The sequence below is a fragment of the Geotrypetes seraphini genome, chromosome 7 (assembly GCF_902459505.1).
Source record: "Geotrypetes seraphini chromosome 7, aGeoSer1.1, whole genome shotgun sequence".
NCBI classification, from domain to species: domain Eukaryota; kingdom Metazoa; phylum Chordata; class Amphibia; order Gymnophiona; family Dermophiidae; genus Geotrypetes; species Geotrypetes seraphini.
The window spans coordinates 43,557,206-43,577,371 of NC_047090.1; the positions used below are offsets into that span (position 1 = coordinate 43,557,206).

A 20,166-nucleotide genomic window follows, 5' to 3' on the forward strand; every position below is an offset into this window, starting at 1 on the left:
TGGCGGGGCCCACGCGCCGATATCGGCCTGCTTCCAAGGCTACCATCTCGCGTTGGATACATACGGCCATTTCCGCAGCCTATGTGGCTGTGGGTAAGAAACCTCCCCTTGGGGTGAAGACTCACTCTACAGGAGGAAGGGTTTCCTTGTGGGCTGAATCTCATGTGGTCTCACCTAAGGAGATTTGTCAGGCAGCCACATGGGCTTCCCTTCATATATTTTTCAGGTTTTACCGGCCTGATGTGGCAGCTAAGGGTGATACGGCCTTTGACTCTTCTGTTCTGGCGGCTCCTTTAGGTCAAAGACCAGTGCCCTACTAGAGTCTAGCCTTACCTGCATATGTTCTGGTCCAGCAAGAACTTATCTAACCTTTTCTTGAATCCCTGTAGGGTGCTTTCCCATATAACAGCCTCTGGAAGAGCGTTCCAGATTTCTACCACTCTCTGGGTGAAGAAGAATTTCCTTACGTTGTACAGAGTCTATCCCCTTTTAATTTTAGAGAGTGCCCTCTTGTTCTCACTTCGGAGAGGGTGAACAATCTCTCTTTCTCTACTAAGTCAATTCCCTTCAATATCTTGAATGTTTCGATCATGTCCGCTCTGTCTCCTCTTCTCAAGGGAGAAGAGGCTCAGTTTCTCTAGCCTCTCATTGTACTGCAACTCCTCCAGTCCCTTAACCATTTGTGTCACTCTTCTTGTCTTGTAAATCTCCTCTGGAGGCTGAACTCCCACCCATCTGTTTTGTCCAATTTGCAGGTCGCCTGCCAGTAACTAGTAAGTTGCCTTTCTATATTTGACCAGCCTCACTAAAATTTCCATGAAACATAAGAACATAAGAATTGCCGCTTGAAAAGGATTAGGTCCCAATTCCTGCCTCATAATTTGGAAGACAGGTGCACCCGGGGACATATTGTAGAGGCAAGAAATGATCTCCAAACATGTCCGCTTTATTGAATATTCTGTACCTCCTTTTATACATTTTACATGGGTAAGGGTCGTCAGCATATGACGTAAATGCAAACCATATGTGGACACAGATCACATGAAACTTTAAAGACATCAGCATTTTCCTCTATCTCTGGCTGGAGTCCAAAAGGTCAGGAAAAGCCTTAACCAGCAGAGCTTCTAATCTAAATCTGTCTGTAAATACGGCTTAACAAAACAATTGAATTCACTTCACAACATCTCTGTTCAAACATACATGTCCTTGTAGTATTTTCAAAGAAGGAAAGACAAACAGGGTCTGGCTTTACATCTTTAAACAACATATGCCTAAGGAAAATTACCAAAGTTCTGGTACGTGTCCCTTCAATCCCCTCTTACGTCATGAAAATGACGTCATAAATACACAGCATGAGCTGGAAGGGAGTGATACTCTAGATATGTCTCTCGAGGAGGGGTTTTTTAGGAGCTGTAATACGAATAACACAGTACATGATCAGTCAAGACAAGAGTGCAGATAATAATAGAGATTATAACAATAAAAAGGTCTTTTACCCAACCCTGCATTCAACTAAAGTGCTGATCCCAAGAATTAGATAAATCAGAGTTACATTTGAGCTCAGCAAAGAGGTCTGCTAATTTCTGAATGTCCATAGTAGGACCTATATTGTCAGAAAGAAAAGTACAACAGCTTAAAGTACTGAGGAGAATTTTTCAGCTAGAATCATAGCTAGGGCCACATGATTTAACCATCTGAGAAGTGGAGCCTAATTGATACTTCTTGCAAGGTGTCCCTAGAATAGTTCACAAAGCGTTGCTGATTATGATAAATTTAACTAATCCGATCAACATTCTTATTAATAGTAATAAAGGGAATAAGGAACTCAAACCCAGCCTTAACCTGAGCTCGGGCCTTAAATTCATCTGGGACCCCTCTTGGGACCCCTATAGCATCTATGTATACATGCGATCAGATGTATATCGAGACAAATAAAAGGAAAAACCATGTGAATAGGAAGGATGCCTTTCAGAAAGAATATGCAAGAGCATGGTAACCTTAACTAAAGTGCACTGGCCTATCCACTGGCTGGGTAGCTTAACACGGAGCCAAAAGTCTCCATAAAGCCAGTAAATATCAAATCTGATGTAGCAACAATAGGGCATACCTATGAGCCAAGACAGAACAATAACCTGGGGGTAAATTACCTACAAAACTACCCTGTGTCAGATTAGAAACATGACGTGTAATTACCCTTATAGGTGGTAACGGCAATATCAAGCTTTTGCTGTCCTGGCAGCAAAAGGTATTTAGAACACCACAGTGCACAAAGGGGATAGGTAAAATTAGAGGAGGTAGATAGATCCCATAAGAAAACTGATGGGTCGGATAGCTAGACCCACCCTTAAACCACATGTCCATAATGTACATATGTAATGTAATGTAATGTAATTTATTTCTTATATACCGCTACATCCGTTAGGTTCTACATACCTTCATCAGTAGGTCTAGGGTTGTCAATAGTAAGAAAAAGCTTAATAATTTGTGCAGGAACACTTTTCCTATAACAGTGTCCAACCTTATGAAAGGTCATACAAGTAAGCAGTGATTTACCATTTTGGTCCACTGTTTTTCAGAGTATTTTCTAGTTTATAAGCCTAGTCAGTATCAATATTCCACCCTACCGCTCCCCAGAATGCACACTTATCCCCCCAACGTGAGTCAATAACATATATATATATATATATATATATATATATATATATATATATATATATCCTTAGTTTTAGAAATCTCTGAGGACCAATGGCACAGCCTTGGGATATCAATTGATGAACAGTCCACAATGTCACAATACTCAAAGGAGAAGGTGGCAACTTGCACACTGCTGGAATTATACCATAAGGTAAGACTGTCTGTCTTTCTGGATTCCAATTGAAGGACAGCCTTTGCGAGGGAGTAGTCCAGCTTAACGTGTGTTTGCAAAGAGATGCCGGGGGTGCTGTTTACAGCAGAAGTGTCATTTACAGATGGGTATGGGCAGAAAGTGTCGTGGACCCAAAACACATCATCCCTGTAGACCCAGTTAGAAATGATCCATACAGGGAGAAAAACTAGCAACAGCGTTGCCAGTAAGAGAATGATAAAGTTGGTAGAATGCTGCAATGAGATCATCATGTTGTTCCACTGGAGGAGGTGAAATCTGTGCAGGGAAGACTTGCTTCTGGGGTTTTAGGTTAACCCTCTTCAAGCGACTTGCGTGGATCCAAACAGGAAACTCCTCAGTGAGTGCAGCGGGCCTGGTCACAGCGATCACAGTAGTGGGAAGGCCAATGGGGAAATCCGTCTGCTTCCAATCCTTGGAAAGCTTCTGGGCAATCACCAGGCTGGAAAAAATGGGTAGGAATCTGTGGAGAGAAAGGAGAAGTGCAAGACAACGTTTCTTTGAACAAGCCCTAATATTTCAATGAGCTTTTGGACGTATTCCTCCTGTATCAAGGGAAAATCTACCCATGGGTCGGGGAAAGGTCATCCTGTGAGAACCTCAAAGGGAGAGCAGCCAGATGTCTGTGCATACAGAAAGAGATACTTGAAAAGAGATGCTTGAAAAGCATTCCAAATATCATTCAGCAGCTGTACTCCAATGTGATCCAAATAAGAGATAGAAAACAAGAAAGAGACCATGTTGCCTGTACTGAATATGGCAACATGTAACAATACCAATTCATTTACTTGATATAGCTATGGCAAAAGAGAGACAATACTTAGTTACTTAAGGTTCTTAATTGAACAATCCAAAAGGATATGTTTTTATCGTGCTGCATATAACTTATTATGCACTTCAGAGAGACCATACTGATGTACTGAATGTATTCAGAAATGTATATTGAATGGATCATATGTAGGGAACACCACGAAATAAACGCTGTATAAAGTAAAACTTTTTCTTAAACATATAACCCCTAACTAAACTATATTCAGAATATAAAAGCTATAAGTAAAAGAACATTGCGCAGTTAGGCTAGTAAGAAGTGGAAAAAGAGCTCTAGAAATGGCCAATATTATGTATCCTGGGGTACCCACTAAATTAAAACAAGTAGACATGACACAAACAAAACATAACGTTTTAAGCGTGGAGCTATTACTCCATCTGTCAAGTGTGCAGGGCTGAATTTAACTCTGCAAATAAACACATTGATATAAAAAAAAAAACCAAAACAACAAATAATGTATATCATAACCATCTCATATTTGGAAAAAGGCATAAAGCTAATGTCTCTTTGGAGCATCTCTATCTCTGCAGTGATAAAGAGGACCCTTGGAAAACATTAGAAATATCTGTGCCATAACTGATCTGGGATGGCTATGTATAAATCCGGAAAAAACATTCTAAATTAGCAACATCCTAGTTTCAGCTAAAACAATAGAAAGGAATTGTATTTTCCAATTTATTTTCAATTCACAACCGTGCCAGCTGTAATTATCGAACTATATATCTCTGTATCAAGGAGCAAAAGGTCAAGAATGAAAATATCACTAGCAAGAAGTTAAAATGTCGAGCGAGCACTACGATAACCAATACCATGATATTGGGCAATGAATAAGGGAGAGCTAGCAGCTGGTATCCAGGGTTTCCCCTCTTTGCACCAAAGTCCGTCCAAAAGGGCGGCTTTGGGCACCTGCCAAATGCCAGGCATCAAGTTCAGAGGGGGGGGGGTAACAAAGGACTAGAAGGGAAGAGAATCCTGTTTACCCGTGAGACCCAGGAGCCCATTTAAAAGAAGGGCTTGTACATCGTGAAAAGTGTGAAGGGTAATGGGGTGACAAGGGTCAGAGGAGTAACCATCTCTACCACCATAGCACATGCAGCCAGGGAACTTGAACAGGAGTGACTATAAAAAAAAAGGCAACAGAGCGTAACTTACCGCCATGTTCTCCCTTCATGGTGTTACAATGGTCCCAAATAAAGAGATAAAACATGTGGACATAAGCAGGAAAACCCAGACTTGAGCTAGAAACCAAAGCACATCTTAAATGTCCAACATTTCATAAGTCCATCTGATAAGAGCAGTCATTTCAGAAACCAGGGTCTGTCTCAAAATCTGGTCATAGAAGGAACAAGCAGAGATCCATTGGCGGCAGTGACCAATCATAGCAAGAAAAGTAAGCATGTCTTTCTTGGTAGCTGGGTGGGGCAGACCCAGAACAGCAGCAGTGCGGAAAGTGCAGATTTTCCTCTGACCATGAGACAGGACAAAACCCAGGTATTTCACGTCAGATTTACAGACAACCATTATAAAAGGTGCTAACTATCAGCCTGACAGGTCTCCTGAATTATGGAACACAAAAAGATGTACAAAATAAGGATAGGACCATGAGGGGCAGTGCATGACTGTAGAATAGCCCGAAGGACAATGAAGTCAACATAGCCCTGGGGCATTCCACCAGGTATACTGTTGCTTAATGGTGAGGGCAAAAAAAAAGCTGAAAAGCCTCACCAACAGGGACAAAAATAAAACATTCTTTAGGACAATGACAGAAAAAAAAACATTGGCTGCCGGTGGAATGGGGGAGAGGAAGAAACATAAGAAAACAGCCCTAAAATCTAGGACGAAACGGGGAATGCCATCAGCTTTGACAACAAGAGCGATGGGCGTATTGTATGAAGAGATGGTGGTTTTGATAATGCCAGAGAAAAGATAAGTGATAAGCAGTGGAATCACACCGTACTGCTTAGTAACTTCAAAGAAACACTATAGGGGGGTCAGTGTAAGCCCAAACTGAGAAGTCTGGGGGAAGGGGCAAAAGCATTCATGCACAGACCCTGATAATGAAAGCAAAGAACAGATTAGCTTTGCTCTGCACAAGAAAGAAAGCCTCTAAAACGGAATTTTTTCTTTTTCGTGTTTCTTTTTTTTTTATGATCCAGCACAGAACACAAAGGAAGCAGCCGTAGAAGAAACGCACAAAATTAGTCAGGATCAAAAGGAAGACAAGAAATAGTGCTTGTGTACAAACTACAAGGGAAAGATCTTAGACTAATTCAAACAGCGCTTTCAATTCATTCCACATAACAGCACGTCCTACCTCAGTATTAAACATTGGTGACACAGAAAGATGTGAGCTGAAGGAAAAAAATGTCATACACACACAGCCGTACAAGTCTCATTTGTCTAGGAGTATCCTAAGTACCTTATGACTCATTAAAAAAAACCAATATAACAATGCAAAAATATTCGCTTATCTTACCTTATAAGCGAGGTACAGTAATAAGAGACAATAAAATCTTATACTCTATAAAAGTTTTAACCTTACAAATGACAGAGTGGGCAGGGGGGGTTCTATAAATAATTTCATTCTTCCCAAAAGAATGGCAGCTGCTTATATTCACGAGGGGCGCTTACCGAAAGTACCCCGAGATTTTTCCCCCAAAAAACTCCATAATAGAACTCAAAGCTTGAACTTAAAATAAAGGGTGGGTACAGGTCACCACTACCTAGTGAGTATTAAAGAACATAAAAAATTCAGAAATACTCACAAAATATTGGTGATATCATCTGCCCATCGCGGACGTGCCCCCAACTGAAAAGGATTAGGTCCCAATTCCTGCCCCATACTTTCTCTGTCATTTGGAAGACAGGTGCACCCGGGGACATATTGTAGAGGCAAGAAATGATCTCCAAATATGTCCGCTTTATTGAATATTCTGTACCTCCTTTTATACATTTTACATGTGTAAAGGTCGTCAGCATATGACGTAAATGCAAACCATATGTGGACACAGATCACATGAAACTTTAAAGACATCAGCATTTTCCTCTATCTCTGGCTGGAGTCCAAAAGGTCAGAAAAAGCCTTAACCAGCAGAGCTTCTAATCTAAATCTGTCTGTAAATACGGCTTAACAAAACAATTGAATTCACTTCACAACATCTCTGTTCAAACATACATGTCCTTGTAGTATTTTCAAAGAAGGAAAGACAAACAGGGTCTGGCTTTACATCTTTAAACAACATATGCCTAAGGAAAATTACCAAAGTTCTGATACGTGTCCCTTCACCGCTGCTGGGTCACACCAGTGGTCCATCGTGCCCATCAGTCTGCTCACTCGGCGGCCCTCTGGTCAAAAACCAGTGCCCTAACTGAGACCAGCCCTACCTGCGTACGTTCTGGTTCAGCAGGAACTTGTCTAACTTTGTCTTGAATCCCTGGAGGGTGTTTTCCCCTATGACAGACTCCGGAAGAGCGTTCCAGTTTTCTACCACTCTCTGGGTGAAGAAGAACTTCCTTATGTTTGAACAGAATCTATCCCTTTCAATTTTAGAGAGTGCCCTTTCATTCTCTCTACTTTGGAGAGGGTGAACAACCTGTCCTTATCTACTAAGTCTATTCCCTTCAGTACCTTGAAGTTTCTGTCATGTCCCCTCACAATCTCCTCTGCTCGAGGGAGAAGAGGCCCAGTTTCTCTAATCTTTCGCTTTACAGCAACTCCTCCAGTGCCTTAACCATCTTAGTCGCTCTTCTCTGGATCCTTTTGAGTAGTACTGTGTTCTTCTTCATGTACAGCGACCAGTGCTGGACGCAGTACTCCAGGTGAGGGCGCACCATGGCCCGGTACAGTGGGATGATAACCTTCTCCGATCTGTTCATGATCCTCTTCTTTATCATTCCTATCATTCTGTTTGCCCTTTTTGCCGCCGCCGAACATTGCATGGACAGGTTCATCGAATTATCGATGGATACCATCCGGTCCCGGGGATTTATCGCTCTTAAGCCTATCAATCTGCCTGCATACCTCTTCTAGACTGACCGTTAACCCTGGCATTTTCCCATTTTCGCTTCCAGCATATAGCCTGATGGGTTCCGGTATGCTGTGTATATTTTCTTCGGTAAATACAGACGCAAAAAATGTGTTCAGTCTGTCGGCGATTGCTTTGTCCTCCTTTAGCGCTCCCTTTATTCCTTGGTCATCCAACGTTCCCACCGCTTCCTTCGCAGGTCGTTTTCCCTTAATACAGTGGTGCCTCGCATAACGGACGCCTCGCACAGCGAACGCTGCGCACAACGAACTTCAGGTCTTGCTTCCCACTACGAACTTCGTTTCACACAACGAAGTCGCCCGAGCTGCATCCTTCCGCGCCTCTGACCGGCCTTTATCGCTGAAACAAGAACTGGCGCTACAGCCGACACCCCGCCGAGAAGAGAAAGTGATGTCGGCAGGGAAAGAAGCATGGTATCAAGCAGCTGTGGGTCCTGCACCGCCGATGCGGCTGCATCCACTGAGAGAGCCAGCGAAACTGAATGCACATCATTCGGGCGGGAAAATGCCAACTCAACCGGCGCCATTACTACATCTTCCCTCGAAGCGTCCACATACCCTGCAGCGCATAACCCCGATGGTGTTTGCCGCTTCCCACACCGGAAACAACTTTTAACCACCTCTGCTGCCATGTTACTGCACTGAAAAAGAGAAAAAACTAACACCACAGAACATGAAAACCACCGGGCCAACCAAAAATAAGCCAAGAAAAAAAAAATGAACAGTTAAGTCCCAGTTTTTGCCGCTGAGACTCTGCCCTCTCTCACTGTAAAATTAGACTCTACTTAGTCTGTCTTTAAATTTAAAAAATGTGTGTTGTTTTAAAAAACAATTATGTTTTTAGATGTATCTAAATAAAAATAATAACAAAAAATTTATCTTTTTTTATGTCATCTTAGCATATTTTATGCTACAGAACGAATTATTTTTTTTAACATGTATTGTTATGGGAAAACGCGTTTCACATAACGAACTTTTCGCATAACAAACTTGCTCCTGGAACCAATTAAGTTCGTTGTGTGAGGCACCACTGTATATCGAAAGAACGGCTTGAAGTTTTTCGCCTCCTTGGCTATTTTTTCCTCGTAGTCGCTTTGGCCCTTTTTACCGCCTTATGGCACCTTTCTTGATGATGTTTGTGCTTATTCCAGTTTTTGTCAGTTTTTGACCTTTTCCATTCCTTAAACAAAGTTTTTTTGTCTCCGATTGCTTCCTTTACCTCTACATTGAGCCACGCCGGTTCTTTGTTCTTTTTTCCTTTGATCCCTTGTTGATACGCAGTATATATAGATTTTGCGCCTCTGTGACCGTATCCTTAAAAAGGGACCAAGCTTGCTCTAGCGTTTTTACAGTGTTCATCTTCTTCTTAATCTTCTTCCCCCTTATGGGATTTTAAGGGTTCCTGGGTGGTGCCCCTTTAGCTCTTTAGGCTGTGTCTTCTTTAGTGACTTGTTCCTCAGTTTTACAGATAAGAAATGTTACAATTCGTATTATGCTTAGTTGGCCTTTTTTGGCATTCGTTGATTATGTATTTGGTTATCATAAGCAGCATTGATTTGTAGAGGGGAGTCCCGCACCCCTCTCTCTTTTTCTTGTGTTTCCTGTTTATATTAGATACTCCTGGCTTTGCTACCTACTGAGCTTCAACGGGAGTGTCCACACAGGTGACCTCGCAGAGGGGGGGTTGGTTTTATTTCTAAGTTCTGCAGCCAAGGCTGGAATAGATGCACAGCCCATGAGTTCAGCCTCCAGAGGAGATTTACAAGAAGGAAGATTAGCAGAGGTAAGAACCCTAATCTTTCATTCAATTCGACTGTGGCTTTGTAAAAGGAGCCCGTAGTTATAGCAGCGAAATATATAAGTCTTTTGAATATCCGGTCCAATATTTGTATTGTAAGATTATTGTCCCACTAACTGGTGTTGGTTTTTTTTTTTTTTTAATTCTTTATTGATTTTTAAAACTTACAATAAGTGTAACAGCCTATAACATCATTTCATACTTAAATACATCACTTAATATCCTATCAAAATTTAATTCAGATTCCATATCCCTCCCTCCCCTTTATTTAATTTGTACTTATAAGAAAACCAAAAATCCCTGTCCCCCGCCCCCTCCCCTACCTTGGCTATGCATTTTTAAGGGGGGAAAAATGTTATTCATTCATTGCAGTATTTTGTTAATGGCTCCCATATATCTTGAAATTTCTTAAAATTCCTTTACTGCATGGCAATTACCCTTTCTAGTTTAAATATGTGACATATCGAATTCCACCAAAAGCTATAATTAAAGACTATCCCAATTTCTCATGATATGCTGTATGGCAACCCCTGTCATAATGAGTTAATAACTTGTTATTGTTAGAAGATATTTGGCTCCTAACTCTCATTGATGTACTAAATAGCACCGTATCATATGATAATGCCACCGGATTTTCCATTAAGCAATTTATTTGACCCCAAATTAAATTCCAAAAAACCTGTATCAATGGACAGTAAAATAGCAGATGATCTAATGTCCCAGCTTCAAGATGACAGTGCCAGCATCTATTAGATTTAGAGCTATCTAACTTCTGTAAACGAACTGGGGTCCAAAATGCTCTGTGTAACGGAAAAAACCAAGTTTGTCGCATAGATGCAGACATTGTACATCTCATCCTCCAAGCCTAAATTCGTGGCCATTGAGACGCAGTAGTTTGATGCTTAATCTCAATGCTCCAAATGTCACGAAGACCATTCTTTTGCTTCTTATTCAAAAACCCAGATATCAATTTATACCACTGAGCAGCCTGGTGTCCCAGGAAGTCTACCTGAAAACATAAGAGCGGCAGACTATACTGATTACTAAGATTTTTCCATTCAGGGAACCTTACCTGAATGGCTTGCTTCAACTGCAACCATCTATAATTTTGTAATTTATTAAGACCAAATTTGTGTTGCAATTGTGAAAAGTCAAACAGCTTACCATCTAAAATAACATCATCCAAAGTGCATATACCTGCCTTCATCCAAAACTTCCAGATGACCTTAAATCCGCCAATTTGAATCTTGGAGTTTAGCCACAGGGTCTGATGAGTTGATTTATGAACTGAAATAGGTGTTAAATTATTCACACATTTTAGGGTTTTCCATGTATCAACTAATATTCTATTGTCCTTATATAACCTGGACATTTTAATACTTAACACATGACACAATCTCAATGGAGACAGGAGTTGCCATTCCAACCATAACCAATCTGGAAGACTTTCCATGAGCTCTGGGAGGATTAAATACATACCCTGACGCATAATATAGGCTTGATGGTACTTATAAAAATTAGAAAAATTTACCCCACCCACCCCAATTGGCTTTTGTAGAGATACTAAGGCAATTCTAGCAATTTTACCCAGCCTAATAAATTTAGTCAGTATACTATTTAACTGTTATAAAAGGACCCCTGAAAATAAACTGGTAACATACTCATTTGGTAACAAACCACAGGCAAAATCATCATTTTTACTTTTTGTATTCAAATGATTTTTATTATTTCTACCAGAACATACAAATAGAAGTTGCATACAAATCCAAAGAATAACAGTGCAAGCTCACCCCTTCCCCTCCCATCCCTCCCCACCCCAAAAGTACAATGCCACTACCATGGCTAAGAGTGTCAGATAATCCTAACAATTCAAGAGTTTACTGCGAGCATACGGTGTGAGGTCCTGCCAGAAGCATTCCCAGGTCTGACAGAATTTGCGGCCCGGTCCACGATCTAAATCTCCCACTAGTCTCCGCTCCAGCGTCGCATGAACAATCATCAATGCTCTCCATTGAGCGTAGGAAGGTGGATCTCGGGACAGCCAGTTAGTAAGAATTGCTTTCTTCCCCCATCAAAAGCACACTAGTGACAAAAGCTGACATTCCTTTGGGTTTGGACGCAGCTATATTATAATGTCCAAATAAAGCTTTCGGTTGTGGGAGCCAACGCCTCTGCCAAAGCTGCGTAATATAGTGCCCTAAATTTTGCCAGAACTGTTTAATTTTGGGGCAACTCCAAAGCATATGCCCCAATGAAGCGTGAGCATGAGCACATTTCAGGCAAGAGTGAGTTGTAGTAATCCCCATCCGGGCTGCCTGTTCCGGCAGGATATAAAGTCTCAAAACAATTTTTAACTGCATTTCCCAGTGGATAATATTAGGAGACACCTTCTGAATATTCTTCAGCGTCCTCTGTAGCTGTTGGGCCATTAGCGTGCAGTGCAAGTCCTCAGCCCATGTTGCCGCTAAAATGGCCAAATTGGGGCCAGAGTGACTATCCCGGATCCCCACTATGTGAAATCGAAGCGGAATCCACTGTTGTACAGAAAGGCTAAAGAGTTCTGAAAGATCCTCCCTGTTATCTTCCTCAAGATGGTGCGCTGGAAGAGACTGAATGTAATGTCGGATTTGGTAATAGGCAAAAAAATCAGTGGGTTGTAAAGTAAATGTCCGACGTAATTCAGCAAAAGTTGCCAGTCTCCCCTCCTCTGAGAATAAGTGAAATAGGTATTGAAGTCCCTGCACACCCCACCTCTGGAAGGCGGTATTTTGCAGTCCAGGCTGAAAGGCTCCATTGCCTTGGATGGGTAAGTATAAGGAAACCTCAGAAGACAATCTAGCAGTTTTGCAAACCCACTTCCATGCTCGTCGAGCTGGTGCAAATATCGGATACTGGGCCACCAAAGGACGAAGCCGCGGGTCCGCCACATACAAGAAATAACTCACATGAAACGGAGTCAGCAAAGACAACTCCAATGACGTCGCAGTAAAGTCAGACGTCCCCCTAAACCAATCATTAATATGTCTCATCTGACAAGCAATAGCATACCATTATACATTTAATAAGCCATAACCCCCTCTATCCCTAGGTAAGCACATCCTAAGGAATTGCATGCGGGGTCGCTTACCTCCCCAAAGAAAACATTGTAAACCTTTAAGTAACCGGGCTTTATGAGAATAGGATAAAAGCAGGGGCAGGACCTGAAAATGATATAACCATTTGGGAAAGAGCACCATATTATAAAGAGCCACCCGTCCCGCTATTGTGAGTGGGAAAGTGGACCAGTTTTGTAAGTCACGTAAAGTGTCATGGAGCAGTGGGGAAATATTACAGTCATAAAGAGTCTTGATGTCTCGGGGGATCCAAATACCCAAGTATCGAATCGAGTGCACAGCCCATGTGAAAGGGAAATGGCCCCTCCATGTCTGCTGCAGTGTTACCGGACTGGCTAAAGCAACAGATTTCTGATAATTTAAGGTGAAGCCCGAATAAAATCTAAATTCGTTAAGGGATTATAGAAGGTGTTGGATAGAGTGATAGGGGTTAGTAAGCATAAACAAGATGTCATCTGCAAAGGCTAACACCTTTAATGAATGATCCCCAAAGTCCACCCCTACTATATCAGGATCCAGAGATACAGTGCGCAGAAAGGGTTCCAAGTACAATAAAAACAACAGGGGGGACAAAGGACATCCCTGCCGTGTGCCTCTTTCAATTAATATTGGGTCAGTGATAGTGTCATTAACAAGCAGTCTTGCCCGCGGTGTTGAGTATAAGGTGCGTAACACTGTGGCGAACCAGCCCGAAATTCCCATAAAGTGCAGTATTTCAAATAGAAATGTCCAGTTAACTTGGTCAAAGGCTTGCGCTGCATCCAAGCTGAGTAATAGCATCGGGGTGTCATGAGATTGTGTATGTGCCAATGACAAGAGTGCCTTTCGAACGTTATGGACCGCCTGCCTGCCCTTTACAAAGCCCACCTGTGTAGAAGCGATGATGCTCGGAAGAAGAGTGGCTAATCTATCAGCCAATATTTTGGATAAAATTATTATGTCCACATTTAATAAAGATATGGGTCGATAGGACTCAGGAGCAGTGCTGTCTTTACCTGGCTTCAAAATCAAAGTAATCAAAGCCTCATTCGCCTCTGCGGGAAAATGTTCATCCAGTGTAACCTGCGAATAGTAGTCCCTAAGGAAGGGACTCAGCTGCTCCGCTAAAAGTTTATAAAATTCTGCTGTAAAGCCATCCGGCCCCGGAGCCGAGAAATTTATTTGCTGTTTAATAGCATGTGACAATTCTTTAGGAGTGATGGCTGCATTAAGAAATTCAACATCAGGGTCAGAGAGCGGCATTAGGCCAGAATCTGCCAAATAATCCCTAATGAGTGGAGCAGCTCCCGAGTCCTGGCGACCATAGATCTTCTGGAAATGAGCCTTAAAAATCTGCGCAATGTGTGCTGTGGAGTGCTGTAGATGTTCCCAATTATCCTTCATTCCCATTACATAACGATGACCTCGAGCCTGTGTTGTTAATCGAGCTAATAATTTCCCCACACGATTACCATAGCGATGGTAGCAGTATTTTTTATACAGAAGCATTTTAACCGTACGTTCATGGATATAAGAATTAAGAGTAGCCTCCACAGAGATCAGGCGTTCCCTAGATGCTCGTGTAGGATATTGTGTATATTGGTGTTTAGCAGTTGCCAATTCCTTTTCTAGCCTAAGGATGCCCCAAGATAACCGGCAATTCCGCGCTATAACATATGCTATACAATCACCTCTGAGCACTACCTTAGCTGTGCTCCAGAACAGCGTCGGGTTATTACAGTGTTGACCATTAAAGGTCAGAAAGTCTTCCCATTTAGTTGTTAAATAAGTTTTAAAATGATCATCTGAATATAAGAAACTAGGGAATCGCCAGCGTACGGGTCCCCGAATGCCAAAGCCCACGTTCACGTCAATCCAGATCAACGCGTGGTCTGAAATGACTGCAGGACCTATTACCGCCGCGTCCACATGTAAGAATGCCCTACTTGTGGTAAGAATATAATCTATTCTAGATTGAGTGTTATGCGCCCTGGAGCGGTGAGTATAATCCCGTTCTGTGGTGTGTAAGAGCCTCCAGGGGTCAACTAGATCCAGTGTGGCACAGAGGTAAGGTATGCCTCTAGTTTGGGATGAGCTCACGCTTTGTCCCGGCCCAGGTCGGGTCTAGAACTTGGTTAAAATCCCTGGCTAAATAGACCGGATCAGTAATGCGCTCTAAAAGCAATGCTATGATGCCCTCAAAAAAGGCGTGATCATATGTATTAGGTGCGTAGATATTCAAAAGGTAGAAGGAGTATGTTCCTACCGTCATCTGTAACAATACATATCTGCCCTGTGTATCAGTGACAACCACTTTCGCTGTGTATGGTAAGGACTTACGGATCAAGATCACTACCCCCACTCGCTTTTGTGGAGATGAGGCTGCATACACTGTGTCCACACAGGACCTCCTCAACTTCTGATGCTCTAAGTCCATCAACCTGGTTTCCTGTAAGCAGGCTTTATCTACTTTATTTCGTTTTAGTTGTGTTAAAATTTTGGTTCTTTTAATAGGGGAGGTGATGCCAGACACATTCCAGGAAGCTATTCGTAGAGTATTAGCCATGCGGTGTAAGAAGGGCTACTATCAGTAAAAAATATAAAGCATGAATAAAGAAACCACCCCAGGTTCCCAGCCATTATATATATATATATATATATATATATATATATATATATATATATATATATATATATATATATATATATATATATATATATATACACACAGTGGTGCCTCACACAACGAACTTAATTGGTTCCAGGAGCAAGTTTGTTATGTGAAACGTTCGTTATGTGAAACGCGTTTTCCCATAGGAATACATGTAAAAAAAAATAATTCGTTCTGCAGCATAAAATATGCTAAGATGACATAAAAAAGATAAATTTTTTGTTATTATTTTTATTTAGATACATCTAAAAACATACATCTCCCTGTCCTTTTACTTCCACTATCTTCCTATCCCATCTCTATTCCCTTTTGTCCCTCTCCCCATGATCAATCATCTCACCACCTCTCTCTGCCCTCACCCTCAGGGTTCAAGATTGCTTCCACTCTTTTTCCTGTTGTTCTCTCTGCCTGTCACCCTATGATTTAGCATCCCTTCTGCCCTTGTCCAATATTTCCCCTTCTCTCCCTCCCTCTCATCCCCTGCTCCAACATGTGCTTTCAGCGGCCTTCTCCCCCCTTAAGCGTCTTTTCTTCTCCACTCCACCTTTCCTCCCTCCCTGCCTCCACCTTTGTGGCGCTTTTGCACCCGACCGACAACAGAACAGGCCCGGTCGGACAAATCTCCCTGTCCTGTAGCCGCGAATCTAAATTACCTTCTTACAGCAGCTGGATTATTGAAGCTGCTGTAAGAGGTAATTTAGATTCGCGGCTACAGGGCAGGGAGGTTTGTCGGCCGGGCCTGTTGTCGGTCGATCGGGGGACCTGACCAGCTGTGCACATTCTTCGGGGCGGACCGCCCCCTCCCCCCTCTTTCGTTCGCCATTGCCTTCTTCCTACCTGCCCTGCCGCAGCCGCACACAGCCGACCGGAAGTCTTCCTGATGTCAGCGCTGACGTCGGAGGAAGGGAGGGCTTTGCTTAAGCCCTCCCTCCGACGTCAGCGCTGACATCGGGAAGATTTCCGTTCGGCTGTGTGCTGCGACAGGGCAGGTAAGGAGAAGGAGACTACCCTCGACCAACCCCGCTGCGATCCAACCCCGCAGGAACCCCGGAAGGATGCAGCTCGGGCGACTTCGTTGTGTGAAACGAAGTACGTTATACGGATCACGACATAAAGTTCGTTGTGCGCAGCGTCCGCTGTGCGAGGCGGCCGTTATGCGAGGCACCACTGTATATATATATATATATATAGCCATATGATAGCAAAGGACTCCCTCCCTTCCCGTCCTATCCCCCTGTCGCATGGTTTCGAAGACACAACTAGGGGTCCGTCCTAGGGCGGTCCCAGAGGTGTGAAAGATCACAAAACAATGCCACTCCAGGCCCCGAGTCCCCAATATTGCAAGAATAACAGTTATACCTTGGGAGCCCAGTACAAGGAAAACAGATAAAAAATAACTTGTCCACAACATACTTTCCCATGAACAATCATAACTCAACAAATGCCGGATCGCCCACTCGAGTCATGGTTACTGGCAAAAGTGGGCCTTGAATGTAGCCCTGAGCCCCCACAATTGAGGGCCAATACTTCCCATAAACCCAGAACCAGAGTTCGACAATCAGCTTGAAGGTGGTACACACTCAGGTCCTGCTCTTAATCAGGTCAAATCAGACTGGGTAAGCACATGGGTGTTCACATAGAGAGCCGCTTCCGCAGCTGTATCAAAAACATGCCATTGTCCCAGATGGTGGATACGCAATAGGGCCGGGTACAGGAACCGTACTTTTTTTTCAGCCAAGGAGGCACATATCGGGTAAAATTGCTTCCTGTGCTCTGTTAGGGCTGCAGAGTAATCCTGAAAGATGCGGACCTCCGACTCTTCAAATTGTAAGGTCTCCCGGAGTTGTTTATATTTGCGTAGAATTTCCACTTTATGGTTATAATTTAAGAGTTTGGCTATAACCATTCTAGGCCGGTCCTCTCGGGCCTGTTCCCTGCCCAGACAGTGTGCCCGTTCAAGACGGATAGGTCCCAAGCCCTCGTGTAAGGAAAAGGTTTTGGTAAGCCATACCTCCAGGGTTCTTAGCAGCTTTGGGCCTGCCACCGTTTCAGGAATTCCCAAAAAGCGTAAGTTGGATCTACGGGAGCGATTTTCCAGGTCTTCCAGTCTCTCCGCTTGCTTTTGGATCAGGGCCTGCAGTTCCTGTAGTGTAGTGGCCTGGGTGTCCTGTGTGTCCTCCAAGCCGGATACTCTAGTCTCCAATGCTGTTGTTCTTTTGGTCGTTTCAGTGAGCATATTTTCTACTTTTAAAATTTTCTCTGATAATTTGTCAATACTGGGCTGCATAGCCGCTGTCACAGCCTGGGTGAGGGCCGTCAGCGCCTCCGGCGCAATATGATGGATCGCTGGGGTGAGGGTGCCCGATGCCATTTTGTCACCTCCGCTCTGCGGGCGCTCCCGATCCTTTTTTTGCAGGCGGGTTGACATCGGAGGCGCAGAAGAGGACAGAAATCTGTCCATGCAGCGGGTCTGTATATGCGCTGCAAATCGCTAATTTCCGGCGATCCCCCGACGGCTGTAACCGGGCAATTCGGGACCCGGGGCCAGGGAGCTCTGGCAGCACATGTCTGCCGCGACTCAACGCATCACGTGATCCCATTTTTACTGTTTGAACTCTCCCCCACCAAGATAGATGTAAAGGGTTCCATTGCTCACACATTTCTGTAAACTTTAACAATAAAGACTTTTTTCATTTACTTTCATTGTCTCTTCCAGTGTACTTTTTATCCAAATACCTAAATATTTTATACCCTCTTCCTTCCAAAGAAAGGGGAATGAATCAGATAAACCTTTTGCACAATGTACATTAAGTGGAAGAACCTCTGATTTTGCTCCAATTTATATTATATCCTGAAAATTTCCCAAATTTCTCTATCAAATCCAGTAAATGTGGAATGGTAGTTTCAGGATTCCTCAAGTGAAGCAAAATGTCATCTGCATATGCAGAGACTTTGTATTCCTGACCTGCTTAAGAAATACCCCGAATCTCCTCTGCTTGCTGAATAATAAGGGTTCCAAAACAATATCTAACTCCCCTCTGCAAACAGAAACACTCTGAGAAATTATTAATATACAATCTAGCAGCAGGGGATCTGTGCAAAGTTTGAATCATTTGTATAAATCCTAAACCAATACCAAACCAGTCCATTGCTTGATAAAGGTCCATTCCACTTGATCAAAGGCCTTCTCCACATCCAAAGATACAGAGAAGGCCAGATCATCCATGGTTTTTGTTAAGTTTAACATGAGTAAAGCCAGTCTAGTGTTGTTTGAAATATGTCTTTGAGCAAAGGACCCCGTTTATTGTATACCAATGATATGTGGGAGAGCCTTGGCCAAGCGTAAAGCCAACAACTTAGCCAGAAGTTTTCCATCTACATTAATTAAAGAAATAGGCCTGTAATTTGAAACCAACATGGGATCTTTATTTGGCTTCGGCAAAACTATAGTTAAAGATTCTGCCATAATACCTGTAATGCAACCTTTAGTAAGTTGAGCCTGATATAAATTTAACAGATGTGGTAATACGGTGCTTTGAAATGATTTGTAAAACTCAACTGTGAAACCATCACCACCTTGAGCAGATCCAACTCTAAGGGACTTCAACACTGTTTGTAATTCTTTTAGCGATATAGGCTCCTCAAGACTTCTTTTTATATGCTCAGGAATTTTTGGTCCCTTGATTAATTTTACCGAAACCTTCTATTTCCTTATTTGAATAAGGCTCGGAAGAATATAAAGCTTTATAAAAATTCAGGAATTGGTTTAAAATAGTTCCAATTTGAAAATGGGTATCCGATTCCTTCTCATCTTTGACTGCAACAATTTTTACCTTTCTTTTCTTTGCTTTGAGATAATTTGCTAATAATCTTCCTGCTTTATTCGAGTTTCCATAATACAGGGCCTGCTGAGAAAACAAATCTTTCCTGACCAATTGCGAAGAAATCTCATTATATTTACATTTAGCTTTTAACAGGGCCTGCAGGGTAATTTATTCCCATTTTTCAGCCAATTTTAACTCCAATACCTTAATTTCCTGTTCCAAATTAGAAAATTCCCTTTTGAATTGTTTCCTAACATATGCTGAATATGAAATAATTTGTCCCCTCATGGTTGCTTTGAAAGCATCCCACAAGGTTTCTAATGAGATTTCCTCCGAGACATTGAACTGAAAATTCATTCATTTTTAACTGAAATTCCTCAAGAAAGTTTAGGTCTGCAAGCAATGTATTACTGTTTTATTGTCCAGGTGGAAGCTCTCCAGGCACAATTGGAGGAACAGACACGTTTGTCTAAAGAACAGCTTGAGGGGCTTCTGGAAGACAGACGCATTCGAATTGAGGAAACAAAAGCACAGCATCAGAGAGATCAGGACAGAAATGAAGCCCTGACAGATAAGTGAGTACAGAAGACGTGGGACAAGTATCTGTTTAAGTGATGTCTTTAACAGTATTTTTAAAACTGAGCAAGTCAAAATACGAGTTTGTTAGGTTAATTGTTGAAATTGCCCAGTAACTTAGATAGGGTGATAGCTGAATTCACCACACCCATAAGAACAAATGGCTGTTTTCCTTATGGATGAGGTTTGCTGGTTGAGTTCTTGTGTTGGAACTAATTAGTTTAGGCTGTCTGACCATCTTTTTGTGCTCATCAGTCAGGCACGATGCAGCACTCTGGTGTCCAAGGCCATGATTTCAAGATGTATCTGCAGGGCCATTTTGTATGCATATATTGCCTATGGAAAACAAGTCACCAGTCTCCATGAATGTGCATTCAACTAGAAGCGTGGCTTGTTCGTGGGCAGAAGCTCCGGTGGTTTCCTTCAAGGAGATTTATAGGGCAGCAA

General features: G+C 42.5%; 1 protein-coding gene across 2 annotated transcripts in view; it reads left to right on the forward strand.

Moving 5' to 3' along the window:
* The window catches only part of CCDC77 (coiled-coil domain containing 77), a 159,223-nt gene that overhangs the window by 70,751 nt on the left and 68,306 nt on the right, over positions 1-20,166 (forward strand). For both annotated transcript variants that reach the window (XM_033952793.1, XM_033952794.1), the window contains exon 8: positions 19,570-19,718. In XM_033952793.1, the coding sequence (XP_033808684.1) occupies positions 19,570-19,718 (149 nt within the window). The remainder of the gene's footprint in view (positions 1-19,569; positions 19,719-20,166) is intronic.